The sequence below is a fragment of the Lagenorhynchus albirostris genome, chromosome 2 (assembly GCF_949774975.1).
Source record: "Lagenorhynchus albirostris chromosome 2, mLagAlb1.1, whole genome shotgun sequence".
Taxonomy (NCBI): domain Eukaryota; kingdom Metazoa; phylum Chordata; class Mammalia; order Artiodactyla; family Delphinidae; genus Lagenorhynchus; species Lagenorhynchus albirostris.
This window is the reverse complement of record NC_083096.1, coordinates 73,381,509-73,397,085: the sequence shown is the minus strand read 5'-3', so window position 1 is coordinate 73,397,085 and position 15,577 is coordinate 73,381,509. Positions and strand designations below refer to the sequence as shown.

At 41.6% G+C, this 15,577-nt stretch overlaps 1 protein-coding gene across 2 annotated transcripts; it reads right to left on the bottom strand.

Moving 5' to 3' along the window:
* Positions 1 to 477: 477 nt before the first annotated feature.
* Positions 478 to 15,420, bottom strand: CCT3 (chaperonin containing TCP1 subunit 3). 2 transcript variants are annotated; one of them, XM_060136177.1, is made up of 15 exons: positions 15,264 to 15,397; positions 13,609 to 13,688; positions 13,327 to 13,388; positions 12,559 to 12,609; positions 12,407 to 12,469; positions 11,617 to 11,713; positions 9,221 to 9,338; positions 6,860 to 7,046; positions 5,802 to 5,951; positions 4,903 to 5,035; positions 4,641 to 4,722; positions 2,963 to 3,143; positions 1,951 to 2,196; positions 1,544 to 1,675; positions 478 to 808 (listed from the first exon to the last, which is right to left on the bottom strand). In XM_060136177.1, exons 4-15 carry the CDS (start codon positions 12,565 to 12,567, stop codon positions 704 to 706), a joined length of 1,503 nt encoding a protein of 500 aa, XP_059992160.1. In that variant the 5' UTR covers positions 12,568 to 12,609; positions 13,327 to 13,388; positions 13,609 to 13,688; positions 15,264 to 15,397; the 3' UTR covers positions 478 to 703. The 2 variants fall into 2 exon arrangements, with proteins under 2 accessions (XP_059992160.1, XP_059992159.1); XM_060136176.1 differs by lacking the exon at positions 13,609 to 13,688 and having other exon boundaries at positions 15,264 to 15,420.
* Between the last annotated feature and the right edge of the window lie 157 nt (positions 15,421 to 15,577).

Sequence of the window (15,577 nt, the reverse complement as noted above, 5' to 3'; positions counted from 1 at the left end):
GGCCACAACGGTGAGAGGCCCGCGTACCGCAAAAAAAACCCAAAAAACAACAACACTGGGAGAGGGCAGAGAAAAAGAATTCTAGGTATGATAGGAAGGATTCTGAAAAGTTACAGGATACAGTACAGAAACAGATGCTCTATGTCCTTTAGGATAAATGCCTGAGCCCTAGCATGTACTGGGTGTTGCTCTACGTACAACCACATACAAGGAACACCCGTGGTTTGGACAGGTTCTTCCTGTTCTTTGAGTGGTGAATGCAAGGTGGTACGTTTTTAAGCTTTACAATATCATGCTTTGAACTCCAAGAGCCTTCGCAACCAGCATCTACTGAGAAGTCTGAAGAATACCCTCTCAAGGAGGCAAAGATACTGAATGACCTCATTCCCATCTCTTCCCGGTAAGGTTTTTTGCCTCTTCCCTCCTTGCCAGGAGGCAGAGATATGACCCAAGGTTGAAAAACAAATAACCACCATCTCAAATGACTTAGATTTAATCATCGGAAGCAAACTAAATGGAAAGCTTACAATAGAGAAGAATTACATGTCAGTGCCTTTTGCAAACTGAGCTGGGACAGAAAGGGACTGGGGCTGCCCCTCAACCCAATCTCTTCCAAACAAAGACATCCACAGTGTCCCTGGCAGTCTGGCTCAGGGAAGGGGGAGACTGTTGGCTCTGTGCGTTGAGGTTGCCTTGCCACCGCTCACTCCTGGCCAGCATCAGGAGCCCCGCCTTGCTGGCTCTGGTCATCACCCTTTTTTTTGTGGCCTGATACGATGTCATCAATCCGCAGCAGTAGAACTGCCGTCTAGGAGAAAAACCACAGCCCCAAAGAGGTTAGCAAAGAAGGGAAGGACACTTGTTTTCTTTTAGACGTATCACCTAGCTCCTCCTATATAATTACCATTTTATCTGAAATCTACCCTTTCAGAGTCTTGAATGTAAAATGCAGTTCTCGGTCAGCAAGGGATGCAGCCTGTGCTACGTTACCTTGCCTTTTTTTTTTCCTTCTTTTTTTTTCTTTTGGCCATGCTACACAGCTTGTGGGATTTTAGTTCCCCAACCAGAGATTAAACCCGGGCCCTCAGCAGTGACAGAACGGAATCCTAACCAATGGACTGCCAGGGAATTCCCTTTTTTTTTTCTAATTAAAAAAATTTATTTTTGGCTGCACCGGGTCTTAGTTCTGGCATGCAGGACCCTCTTAGTTGTGGCATGTGGACTTCTTAGTTGCAGCATGCAAACTTCTTAGCTGTAGCATGCGAACTCTTAGTTGCGGCATGCATGCGGGATCTAGTTTCCCGACCAGGGATCAAACCCGAGCCCCCTGCATTGACAGCACGGAGTCTTACCCACTGGACCAGGGAAGTCCCCCTACCTTGCTTTTTAAATGAGCTAAATATAAGTAGGGGGATGGAATTCCTTGGGAGATCTTTTGGGGAATACTCTGCCTTCTATCCCCCCCTCCTCAAGACCGGACCAAACACAGTTTTCTGGTTATCTGGAAATTAACAGCACAGCATATGTCTTAAGAGTGCCTCACCTCCACTGCTGTCTTATACGTTTGCAGCTTTACAGCCAATGGTTCCCAGATGCCCAGTTCTTTCATGTCCACCAAAGTACCTGTCTCACCATTTACGCCCCAGGTCTCACAATTCTCCTGGGTGTGCTTGGCCTATAGTTGGAACAAGCATAAATAATTAAAGGGGAAAATACTAGGGACAAGTAAGCTGACAGAGACCATTACATAAAAATCAAATACACTGCACTGATAAGGTAGGGATAAGAGGAAATGGCAATGACAACAAACAAATCAAAAATTAAGAAAGAGAAGAGATTTTAAAGGAACAAGCTACCAGGAGAACCTGGAAAGACAGACATGAACTACCCTCTTAGGCCAAACACAGCTTTTCCTACCCCATCAAGAGAAGACCATGGAAAGGAACTCACCCGAAGGGAGGTAAGTAGACGGATGGTGCTGGCCCCACAGTTTTGAATAAGGGTACGAGGGATGACCTCTAGGGCTTGGGCAACAGCCCGATATGGCCATTGTTCCACACCAGTCATGGCCTTGGATTTTTCTGTCAAGGCATGAGCCACAGCCATCTCAGAAGCCCCACCCCCAGGCACCAGCTGAGGGTCCAGGAGAACATTGCGGCACACCTGCATGGCATCCTGGAGGTTGCGTTCTACTTCCTTGGGAAAGCAAACAAAGAGTATAAAGCCAGAGCTTGATGACTCAAGGACAAATCAGAAGCACCAAAGGACTTCCTGACTGCCAAATTCGGTAAACCACCAAGGAGGGCAAACTAAGAAAGGTCCTTCAAACCTTTTGGGCAGGGCAGATGCTACTAACTCTGGAAAAACACATTAACTACAACTGCAACAAGGCCAGGGGGAATGTGGTATCACTCTGGGATGTTAGGCTTTTGTCCATTGTGCTTGACAGACCTATAACCTTACTCTGTCCTGTCTAGCTGTGTACTCTAGGAGGCTGCACAGTGTAGTGGAAACTCTCTGCTTACTAGCTATATGCCTTTGGTAAAATACTCAACCTCACTAAGGAAAAAAAAAGTAATATTTATAATTTCAACTTAAAAAACAAGGAAACAGTGGTTGCTAGTGGATGGGGAAACGATGAGCCATTGTTCAATGGGTATAGTGTCTCAATTTTTTGAGATAAAAAAAGTTCTGAAGATCTGTTGCATGTGAATATGAATACACTTAAAACTGCTGTAACTGTACACTTAAAAATTATTCAGATGATAAATTTTACATTAAAAAAATTTTAAACCGTGATTAAAAATAAAAATATTTAAAAAATAAGAAGAGAGAGATTTGTGGCTTCAGATGGCAATTAAATAACTATAAATGCGCAACAGGATAATTTTAGGCTCTCTGGGAAACTCTCAAGAAATGGAATGACCTGGATCATTCAGTCACACTTCCAAGGCTGACTTACCGAGAGAATCTCTTTGCTGGCCCCCCGTAGGAGAATGGTGCAGGCCTTGGGGTCTCTGCACTCAGTGATGAATGTAAAGTACTCATCTCCAATTTTCTTGATTTCCAACAGGCCTGCCCCTGTGCCAACATCTTCTTCTCTCAGTTCCTCTGGTCGGCTGACTATTCGGCCCCCACAGGCTCTATTGATTAGATGGGGAGAAGGGGGACAGGGAGAAGACCAGATGATGTCAAATACTTTTACTCATCTTCCTGGTCCTTAGGGTCTGTGGTGGGGTGTAAGGGTTAAGGGCCAAAGTGGACTGCTAGCAACACTTCTACCTAACTCGAGAGGTCTTGGTTGCCTGGTGAAATAGATTTCCAAATATATAGGTGAAGTTTCCTTAAACTAATATGGCTTTATAAGTGAAAGTGTGCATACCTAAGGCAACTACTGTAACGAGATACAAGGTAATTCAAAGTATACTTAGTGGACCCTAAAATTGGGACAAATGAATTCTTATGCATATCTGACCAAGTGTATAACACATAATGGTCATTTCTAGATAGAACTCATCCTATAATGCCCAGTTAGATCTCAAGGCCAATAACAGGACTATACTAAAGACAATGTAAAGCTCAAGCAAGAAATAAGGTGATTAGGTACATAAGTATATGTCTCACCCAGTTTTAATAAATATAGGGCTAATTTTTTTTTTTCTTTCGTGGTACGCGAGCCTCTCACTGTTGTGGCCTCTCCCGTTGCAGAGCACAGGCTCCGGACGCGCAGGCCCAGCGGCCATGGCTCACAGGCCCAGCCGCTCCGCGGCATGTGGGATCCTCCCGGACCGGGGCACGAACCCGTGTCCCCTGCATCGGCAGGCGGAATCCCAACCACTGCGCCACCAGGGAAGCCCATGTGGGGCCAATTTTTTATTTGTCACTTTTTCCCCACGCATGGGCATGTAGAGTCAACTATGTATATGTATGTATGCCGAGCCATTTCAGAGAAAGCGTTTTAAGTATAAAATTGGATTTGGATCTATGGCATATTATGTGATGTTAGGATAGACTTACCTTTTAAAAAAAAAAATTACTCTTAAAAATAGATGGTATCTGAGCCTAGATATTTGTGCTGAAGTAGTAGTGCAATCTAAGGTTGCATTAACAGCAGCTGAGGATCCAATCAAGGTAATTGTTGGATCTGCTATATTCTGAGCTAGTTAAAACAGACTAATCTGAAATGGATCCCTACACCAAGGTAGTGATCATAGATGTCTAAGCATAAGCTGTTCACTACTGGTTAGGAGCAGCAGAGTCTCATGCAGCAGATAACTGTTACTCTAGATAGAGGACTTCTTCTTCTTCAAATACTTATTTACTTACTTGGCTGCACTGGGTCTCAGTTGCAGCATGCAGGAACTTTAGTTGTGGCACATGGGATCTAGTTCCCTGACCAGGGATCGAACCCAGGCCCCCTGCATTGGGAGTATGGAGTCCTAGCCACTAGACCACAGGAAGTCCCTAGACAGAGGGCTTCTGAAGAGGGCAGATGGCTAAACCCAGGTTATTTCCATCTGTAAATAATTTGGCTGGCTTTATCCTATGCTAAACTTTTTCAGATAAAGATGACTATATTATGAAGCTACAAAATAAAAACACATGGGAAGGAGAATCTTATTTTTACCTGGCCTACTCACCTAGCAATGCGATTATTGTCTGTCTTCCGGACTCTGCGGATGGCTGTGATATTGGCCCGCATGAGGTAGTGCTGAGCTAAATCTGCAAGAATAGAGGTGTCAAGCTGGAAACCAGAAACCCTGGGTTCTGAACAGGTTTTATCCTCCACGTACCCTAACCATCACATGTTAATTATGTTCAGTGTATGACAACATGCGAGGAAAAAAATCACCGACCCTCTTCTACCACAACAATAGTCTGGAAAAATGAATGTAGTCCTACCCGAGATGCCCTTTTCTGTGATGACCACGTCTGGCTTCAGATGGATAATGTCCTCACAGAGCTGCTGAATGTACTCTTCTTCCATTTGGAGGATTCGGGTGAAGTCTTCCTCTCGTGTGATCTCAATGTCAGTCTATGTGGTGAAGAAAAGTCACTCTGAATTAAAAATTTTGGATTGGTGAAGCTCTTTAGGGTCATCCCACCTACCATACTCCCTCCATCCAGCACTCTCATGTATCCCAGAAAGCATGAGTTAGAATAAGCCACGACCCAACACCTCATAAGCCACTTTAGCTCCAGCAGTCATCTAGTTTAACCCCATTTAATTATAAAGCAACTGGAATGCTAAGTCACAATGTAATTAGTGGAGTTTGGCTAAGGTCTCTAGCCACTTAGTTCAATGTTTCCTCTGACCTGTCAGTGTGCATGGTAACTCAGCGTCTTAATTCTTCCCACTAATAAATCGATTCTTGTTGCCAACCACTGTTTGATAAGCTTCAATTACTTTGTTTTATCCAAGGGTGATGGAGCCTTGTAAGCTTCCTGCCCTCTGGAAATTCTTTGGCACTTCAAAGCTCAATTAACTCCTACTCTATGTTCTACTGATGCATTATGAAAGGTGGCATGATAGTGTGAAATTGAAGCCGAACAGGGCTGGGTTCAAATTCTGATTTGGCCAATACCAGCTGTGTTCCTCAAGCAATTAACCTAACTTCTCTGAGGTGTAGATCCCTCATCTGTAAAATGGAAGTCAGTATCACCTGCTGTAAAGGGTAGTTGTAAGAATCAGAGATTATTTGTAAAGGTCACAGAGTAAGCATGTAACAAACTTTTTAATTCCCTTGCCCATATTAACAGATTCTTACATCAAATTTAAGGAATAGGGCCAGGGACATTACCTGGCTTTCTCCTTTCTTGTATTCCAGAGAAGAATCCAGCAGCACGATGCGAGGGTTCTTAATATAGCGCCGCATCCGCGGATGGGTCACATCCTTGTTAATCATGACTCCACGTAACACACACGAGTCTTCAATGATGCCGCCAGGTATCTGAGCAAAAGAACCACTTCAATCCACAACGAGGAGACAATTTCTCAACTCCCTGCCCAGACATTCATCTTTCCCAAATAACCACCATTTCAGATTTTTAAAGTATCTTTTTTCCATGAACCTCTAAAACAACTACAGTTGCAATCATATTTCTTTCTCTCTAGGAAGCACATCAATCTTAGCACATGATACACAATTTGAAGGTTGGCTGAGACAGAAATTCAGTGATTGACAGATTTAAAGGGGCACAGGGACTTCCCTGGTGGTCCAGTGGGTAAGACTCTGCACTCCCAATGCAGGGGGCCTGGGTTTGATCCCTGGTCAGGGAACTAGGTCCCGCATGCGGCAACTAAAAGATCCTTCATGCTGCAGTGAGGATCCCGCGTGCCGCAACTAACACCTGGCGCAGCCGAATAGATGGAGAATCACGTAATACTTCTTAAAAAGAAAAAAAAGGGTGCAGATCTCTACTTCCTGAAAGATATTTCCATGAATTTTAGACATAGGGCTCCATCTACTGGCCACAAGATATTAATGCTACTTTTAAATCTTAAATTATAATAAAGATGGAGAAAGCATTCTGGGGCTTATTAGCGCTATGCTGTAGAGCTCTTGTTTATTTCCTGACCCAGTGGCTGTTATGTACACAAATGCACAAATACAGACACAAAAATAAGCCTTTCTCTTGCTCCTGTAGACCCTGTGTAGGGACAGCAGTGAAGCTAACAGAATTATTTCAGATACCTCTTTGGCACCCTCTTTTTCAAGTTTTTTTTTCCAGGTAGCAAATACTCTTCTTCCTGGTTCTAATAATAAAAATATCTTGCTCTGATTTAAACTTATTTCCTCCACAAGTGTCTCATTCTAGGAAATAATTTGTCTCCAAAGTACACACTCAAAGAGTTTACCTTTTCTACCCTTGCATATTTCTTGATGTCAATCTCCTTCCGACCGTTCTCCTCAAACTGTACAGTTTTGACAGCATCCAGGGCAATGTTGCAAGCCAAAGAAGACCACCGACTGATTACTTTGGTAGTAATGGAGCTGTTGATGATGTTCAGCATCGCATCTCGGTTACTGGTGTCAACAGGGGTACTGGAGAAAAGAAAAACGAATAATATGCTCAGTGGCATCTTGGATGTTTATGGAAGTCCTCATCTGTATCTTGATGACTATAATAGTGGGCCAACAGGCAGAACAAGGGGAATCTGTTCCTTTGTAGGAAACTAAGTGTTATCAAGAAGTAACTTTGTCCACCCTCTGCCTTTTAGCAAGATTATAATTAACCCATCCCTGAAAGGTGTCTCAAATCCCTGAGTAATCTGTTCTCATGTCTGACAACTCTCCACACTTAGAGTTTATAGTAAAATAATTTCTTTACCTTCTGCTCCAACCAAATAAACTCTATTACTTTCACAACTTGGGTCAAGACACATTTTATCTTTGAAACCTCATCCTGTAACTAGCAAATTCTGAGAGCTCCTCTTGAGAATCACCATCGGTCTGTGCTATCCATTTGGACAACTGATTCTATTTTACCTAGCATCATAATACATGGTGCGCCACAGTGTTTTTATGTGTTTAGTCTCCTCCGACGAGACTATAAATTTGTACATGGCAAGACTATCTAGTAAGAGACCTTGGATACCATCTTGTCCAAATTTTCACATACTGTTGAAATCCCTTTTATTAACACAGTAAGACACACAATAAGCAATCATTAAATAGTTGCTGAATTATGTATTTTAGGGAAAAAGCAATAGCTCCAAAAATATTATCTAAGATATACAAGCAGTTATTGCTTGATAAAAAAAAAACAAAACATTAATGATTCAGCTCCAAATATTCAATAAATCCTTTGTGTACTCTACATTCTTACAAAGTTTACTTCATAAAAATTTTTTTTTTTTTTTTGTAGTACGCGGGCCTCTCACTGTTGTGCCCTCTCCCGTTGTGGAGCACAGGCTCAGCGGCCATGGCTCACGGGCCTAGCCGCCCCGCAGCATGTGGGATCTTCCCAGACCGGGGTACGAATGCATGTCCCCTGCATCGGCAGGCGGACTCTCGACCACTGCGCCACCAGGGAAGCCCCATAAAAATGTTTTAAATCAAACACCTCCTTCTGTTAAGAGTGCTAGACAGATATTATCATATACTTTGTTTCTTAACAGCAGGAAGTACAATACAAAGCTCACCAAATTGCTAGGTGCTTGTGTACCCGACAACCTAAGGATATGAGTAGAAAATGATAGGTTTTAATTAATTAATTAAAAATGAATTTATTTAATTAATTGACTTATTTTTGGCTGTGTTGGGTCTTCGTTGCTCCGTGTGGGCTTCCTCTACTTGTGGTGCACGGGCTTCTCATTGTGGTAGTTTCTCTTGCTGCGGAGCACAGGCTCTAGGCGCACAGGCTTCTGTAGCTGTGGCTCGCGGGCTCTAGAGCGCAGGCTCAGTAGTTGTGGCTCATGGGCTTAGTTGCTCCACGGCATGTGGGACCTTCCCGGACCAGGGCTCGAACCTGTAACCCCTGCACTGGCAGGCGGATTCTTAACCACTGGGCCACCAGGTAAGTCCCAGGTTTTATTTTTTAAACAACCTTTTTAATCAGAAAAATTTTGCATTCTGTATCATGTTCTTACTTAACTGACATTTCCTCAAGTAGAAGTCACACATTCCTATATTCCTTTTATTACCTTATAGCACTCAGCAAACATAGACTAACAGCAAGCTCTGTGATAACTAGAGAGGATTCAAATAGCATTTTCAGTACCAGTCCTTTTGATTTTAATGAAAACCCCTGGCTACCATCCTCCACAGTACTTTAGACAGAGTACTGACTGAATTAGTTATAATCATACACGATGGTAGGGTATTTTAAGCCCTGAATAATTATCTAACTCCTTAACTTATTTCTCCCACTAGAATCTAAAACTGCAGAATAGCTTTATTTTACTTACTACACATTTCCCATAGCAGTGCCTAACACGGAAACTAGCAGACTGCATATAACCAAAATATATTTTGAAGAATTAAACCTAGCTTCTTTTATTTGTCTGCTTTGCATCCTTTGCCATTTTCTAAAAACTTTTATTTCTCTTATCCTTCCCTTCATTTTGCTCCCCTCTTTGTTTCTCCTTCTCACAAAATAATACCAGGGTATAAACTACTGGTGATGTGCTCGGTCTTCCTTTACCATCTAAGAACAGATTAGTCTTCCAGGCCTCCCATAGTTGACACTACCCACTTCTGGTCCCCACTTCCAATACCTTATTTTCTTAAGGGTGCTGATCATATCGTCCAAAGCCCTGCGGTAAGCACTGATCACCACTGTTGGGTGCATCTGCTGCTCTAGGAAGTGCTCAGCCACAGATAACATCTCCCCTGCTGAAAAAAGATACATACACCATAACATTTTGAAAAGTACCTGGATATCAAGGCAACTTCATTATGCTTCTAAAAATACCTGCTCTTTTTTCTAAAGTAGGTTTCCCCAAAAGTATGCAAATACTATTCCAAATTTTATACTTTGTACAAGCAAATTCAGAAAAAAAAATTATCATCAGATATATTTTAAATGATCAAAGATTGGTCCCAGGGTTGACTTATTCTTGTGATCTTACTAAATATTTGTTCCCAGTTTCCTAAACAAATGGTAAACATTTTCCTGAAGACTCTAAAGTTGAAAGAAAAATAAAGGAAAATTGACTTGCTTATTATTTCAATACCTAGCATGTAGTCAAACTGCTGGAACTGAAAACAAACAAAACCCACAAAACTTTGTATCTGCAAGAATACCCATAAAAATTTACAAAATTTACCCTCTGGAAGAGGGATTATTGGTAAAATGTCCCTTCCTTTTAAAAACTGTCCTTACTTTCTAATTCTAATTGACACACACACACACACAAAAGCTTCTTTCTAAAAAAAGTTTTAAAGAGGAAAAACGATTATTTTGGTCGAAAAAGGACCTTCTGCACAAAGGGCTTGTACTACCAGGTCCACTGACACTAATTTTTAAAATGTACACAAATGTGTAAAAGTTCACATGTATACTCTTTGGCATGTGCTCAAATGTTTGATTTCAATACTTTAGAATTCCTAAGTGACCATCATGTATATTAATAGAAAGATAATCAAATATTTTGAAACATGCTCTAATAAGTTAACTTAGAAAAGACTATACCCTGTTAAAGAAGAATCAGAACAGTATCACAGAAGAAAGATATCTTCAGAAATGGCAGTTTTGGTTTTTTAAAAGCTACCTAAGTCTAAGAAACCTAGACTCATGGATACTTACTTAATATCTCCACGAGATTTAACTAAGATTACCAGCTAAAAAATTCTGCCTGATACCTAAAGCTCATCTTCTACCCAAATAAGTGAAAAAGCATATGGAGTCTTACCTACTTCTTTCATCCTCCAAGTTTCTCTTCAAAGTACAGAACTAGCCATATGTAATTAATTCTCAATCCACAAAAGAACTGGATCTAAAGATGTGATTAGTTGGTGGTGACTCAAGCAAATTTCCACCCAACTCACCATTCTCAAAATGCAATACAAAGGCATTTAAAAATTAATTTTTAAAAAGTTCATATAATAATAATTTTGTTAAGGATTCTATTTTTAGGCCTGTGGACCAACACTATAAACTGGCATATCCTAATTAGAAAATAGTTTTTTTCTCAATTCCTAAAAACATATTGCTACAGATTTTCATTTTCTTAAATTAATTAATTTTTTAATTTTTATTTTTGGCTGTGCCACACGGCTTGTGGGATCTTAGTTCCCGGACCAGGGATCAAACCCACCCCCTTGGCAGTGAAAGCGTGGAGTTCTAACCACTGGACCACCGGGGAATTCCCATGTAACACATGTAAACAAGTGTCCTTTACGTGGTATATTTAGTGGCACATTTTCCACATTTTTTGAGCATTTTCTTGTACATTTCACTGTTTAAAATGGCCTAAGTATCGTCCTAAAGTACTATCTAGTTTTCCTACGTGCAACAAAGCTGTAATGTGCCCTGTACAGACAATAACTTACAACATAAGATTTGTTCAGGCATAAGTTATAGTGCTACTGGGCATGAGTCCAGTGTTAATGAATCAACAATATATATTAAATAAGGTATCTTTAAAACAAACAAAACATAAAACGTATATATTTATGCACTGATAAATATGTGACTGGAGGCTTGAGGAACCTAACCCCATACTCCCCCCGGAGTGATGGTTTAGTATTCACTAATTCAGTGTTTGTGGTGACTTTATAGAATATAATTTATTGTGAGTAATGACAATGGACTGTATTTTATTCAACCAGATTTGCAAAGCTCATCCTATACCACGATGAACATTTTATGCTCAGCTGGAGAGAATACACAGAAAATTAGCAAAAAGTTCTTTAAACATTTATAATTAGTGGATTGGTAAAAATGTTCTTCTTAAAATATGACTCAGGGGACTTCTTTGGCAGTCTAGTGGTTAAGACTCCATGCTTCCACTGCAGGGGGTGTGGTGGATTCCATCTCTAGTCAGGGCACTAAGATCCCACATGCCGCGCGTTGCGGCCGAAACAAAACAAAAATATCTGACGTTATTTCTGGCAAAAATCTTAATGTTTCAATCTAATTTTCCTTATCAACCTTCCATTCTTTTCTTACCAAGAATAATTACAGATGTGGTCCCATCTCCAACCTCTTCATCCTGTGTCCGGCTAATTTCAATCATGGACTTGGCTGCTGGATGCTGTACTTGAATCTGAAAGAAAGACCTCTTAACCCATTCTGCTTGGTCCTAACTCTTGAGCTTCTTGCTTCCACACTGACTCCCTTTTATTGTTTTACCACAGCTTTAAAGATTAAAAGTGGCCCCTAAGAGATCTAAGTAAAACACCTTTCCAAGTCTTTCTTTTTGGGGAAAAATGCATTAGGACAACTTAACTACTGAAGTTTCTTGAGAACAGAACAGTATCTTTTAGCTTATTTATTGCGAACACCATTGTTGTGGTTGAATTGTGTCCTCTGAAAGAACATGTTGATGTCTCATCCCCTGAAAACTGTATTTGGAAATAGGGTCTTTGCAGATGTAACCAACTTAAAATGAGGTCACAGGGGTAACCAGGGTACGTTCTAAACCCAACCACTGGTGCCCTTATGAGACACACAAGAAAATGCCATATGACAGAAGGGGAGTTTATAAGCCAAGGAATGTGGTCAAGCATCAGAAGCTATAAGAGGAAGGAGTCTTCCCTAGAGCCTTCATAAGGAGCATGGCACTGCTGACACCCTAAGTTTGGACCGCCAGCCTCCAGTCCATGTGAATAAATTTCTGTTGTTTCAAGTCACAGTCTGTGGTAACTTGCTACAGCAGCCCAAAAAAGCTAATCATTATTTACATTATCTCTTTATGTATCCTTTATAAAATGTTAGAAAGCAAAACGAAAAGTCAAACCTCTCGAAGAATAGCATTGCCATCATTGGTCATCACGATGCCTCCCATTGGGTCCAAAAGCATCTAGGACAAAAGCAAAAGTTATATTTAAGTGTCCCAGAAAACAGAAAGGGAAAATCTGTAGTCGAAGTTTCAGTATGAGATAAGCCTACCTTCATCATAGACTTGGGTCCCAAACATGTTCGGATGATATCTGCAATAGTCTATGGAAAGAAAATACAAAACATGTAAGCACAAATCAGAAGATGGTGAGTGTGTTAGGGGAAGAGGCATGAGTAACCCACAGAGCCAGTGTTTTAACAAGGACACTTCCAAAGTAGGGTTGGCGACCACTTTAAATACAGCACGCCACATGGCTAGATTCTGTTCTTTGCTTTTTCCACTTTGGGAATGTTTTCTGGATGCAGAATAAATAACTTTTCACAAGGAAAAAAAGAGACATGCCTTCCAGAGCTTCAGTTTCCCAGCAGTCCAGATAACTGAAGGTCCGTGTATTTGTATTTCTTTCCATGATAGTAGCCTCCACCCCACGCTAATTAGATCTAGGGCTTTTTCATTCTTTCATTCAAAAGATATTTACTGAATACCTACCTATCCAGGATCTACAATGAGTACTAGGAATACAAAAGGGAATTAATACAGTTCTTCCCTTCAACTAACTCAGTCTAGTATGGGAGACAAACACAAATAGAATATTATGAGACAACGTACAGCAATAGAATATGCACAAGTTAATATGAGAAGACCATTAGGCCTAGCTCAGAGAGGGAAGGCTTCCTTCTCCTTATCACCGAGAGGGAAATATCCTGAAGGAACGGAAGTCAACTTTTCCTCTGCCAAATTGCAAACAAATACAGAAATACGAGGGAAGGCAGCTACAGGCAAACTATTATAAACAACTTAAAAGATGTGCTACCTACCTTGGCAGCATTGATGTTTCCAGATTGAACTTTTCTTCCAGATTCACGCTTTGTGTTCTGGCCTAAAATATATAAAAACAAAAGGCAACAGCTCAGGACTGCCACACTGTATATAAGCTATTTATTCCCCGATCTTTGAAAATAAAAACACCCAGGTTTCATCATGTATATATGAATTAAAGCTTATCAACTTGTACTCTTTAAATATGTGCAGCTTATTGTATGTCAACTATATCTCGACAAACTGTTAAAAAGTAAATGTACATACTTATGGCTACTTACTTCTTTATTTACTTCAACCCCTGGTATATGAAGAAACAATCCATAAAGCTTCAACTTTGGAATCCTGGTCATCACTTTCCCTCTAGCCAAACATTCATGTATTTACAGCAAGAATTCATAACCTGAGATCTGCGATCCGTGAGATTCTCAAAGGGCTGGTGTCTCTAAAAGCATCAATCTCTCCTTTACGTAAAAAGGGAGTTTGGGGGTTCATATTCTCCTACTTGGATATGGGGAATCATACTGACAGTCCTAGCATAATTACTGATAGTGCCCCCCACTGTGCTGTGGAATGAGAACACACACTCAAGTGTCTGGGTCTGCCAAGATAGTCACTTCATGCTTGGACATAACAAGAATGCCTCAGTTACCCATTTACCATTAGGAAGAGCTGACTACGTATTTTATAAGGAGCCTAACTGGATACAGCCACTAATGCCAGAGATTAACGTGGACCTCCAAAGGGCTGCACAATGCACCACTCAGTCACCCCAGGGCCCTCTCAATGGGAGACAAGCCAAAGACTATAACTGAACCTAAGTAACGTCTCACTCCTCTCTCCAAATTATATTTTCCCTACAATTTGCTGTAAAATTTTCGATCCAGTCCCATCAAAACTAAACACAATTCTCAGGACTTCGATTCCTATTTCAGACAGTGATAACTAAAATCCTGCATGGACCTTTCTGATGGATTCATCAGAAAAAACAGGGTTTTTTTCTGGGTTAAGTGAATTCTTGTCTGAAAACAGTTATTTTCCAGGTATAGACAAAATAGATAAAATCTTGGAATAGCATTCCTCTACAAAGAAGATGGTGAGGGAGGGAAAATGGCTAGTCAGGCAGCTCAAATGCTCTTGCAAATAGGATACAAAAGTTACACAGGTTGGAATCATACCAAGGGAAGACAAGGGAAATAGGACTCGTAAGGAAGGAAGGAAAGAAATCTGGGATGTTCCCGAAGGGTAAAGAGAACCAATCGAGGAATCTGGGAAAACTCAGCTGGTAAGTGGGAAAGATTACAACGGAGGGGACACTTGAGGGAATAATTACATCTAAGCCAGACCAGTGAGGGAAGCAGGGTTACTTCGTGAAAAGGGGTTGACTAACAGAAATTCAAGAGGATGGCTACCGAAGAGGAAGTGGCCAAGGATACCACTCACTGTTTTGACAGACCCTCTTTTAAACAGCTGTATCTCCTTATCTCATTTAAGCCTCACAATCCCATGAGGAAATACTGTTAACCCTAATAACAAAGATGGAGCCATTTTCAATCAAGCAGTTTGGCCGAGGCCACACCGTTGCGAAGGGATGGGCCAAGATTATAAAGCTAGGCCAAACTAAAAAATCTTTATTCATTCAGCTACACACTGAAAATCGCTCAAAGAAGAGTGCAAGGGCGGGGGTTGGGGGTGAAGAACGGAACGCCGTTTCGTTCAACAGGCTCGGCGACAGGAAGGTCAGTTTGCATTTGCCAAGACAGGGGAATGGGTTAAGAGAAGAGAGGAAAACGGGAGAAGGGGCTTCCAAAATTAACGACTGGAAGGCTCAGTGGCCGGACCTGAGCGGGACTGGGGTGAGGCAAGGCTGTAAAGTGCGGAAAAAGAAGGGTGGTGAAGAGGGAGGGGTCCCTTCCCCGGCTTTCCCACAACTCACTAAGCACGAGTACCGGACGATGGCCCATCATGGCGGCGCGATGCAGAGCCGGGTACCCCGAGCTGGGGGAACCAGCAGAACCTTCTGGAGAGAGAGAACCAGCGAAGCCCAGAAAACGCTGCCTCCACAGGGCTCACACGCAAACCCGCTACTCTCCGGGTCGCCACCAATCACCGCACCCACCTCACTGACCGGCACGCACACAGACCAATCGACATTCTTAGACCCGCCCCCTACGTAAGAACGCAGGGAAAGCTAGATAGAGAGAGCACGATGATGGCAGTGAGAGGGCACAGGCGCTTGCGCAATAGGGT

What these genes read in the sequence shown, in the direction of transcription:
- CCT3 (XM_060136176.1), bottom strand. Translation starts at nt 15,294, where the DNA reads ATGATGGGCCATCGTCCGGTACTCGTGCTTA. An exon ending in GACCCAAGTCTATGATGAAG is followed by an intron (nt 12,470 to 12,558) that starts GTAGGCTTATCT and finishes CTTTTGTCCTAG; the next exon opens with ATGCTTTTGGACCCAATGGG. An exon ending in GCAATGCTATTCTTCGAGAG is followed by an intron (nt 11,714 to 12,406) that starts GTTTGACTTTTC and finishes TCTTTCTTTCAG; the next exon opens with ATTCAAGTACAGCATCCAGC.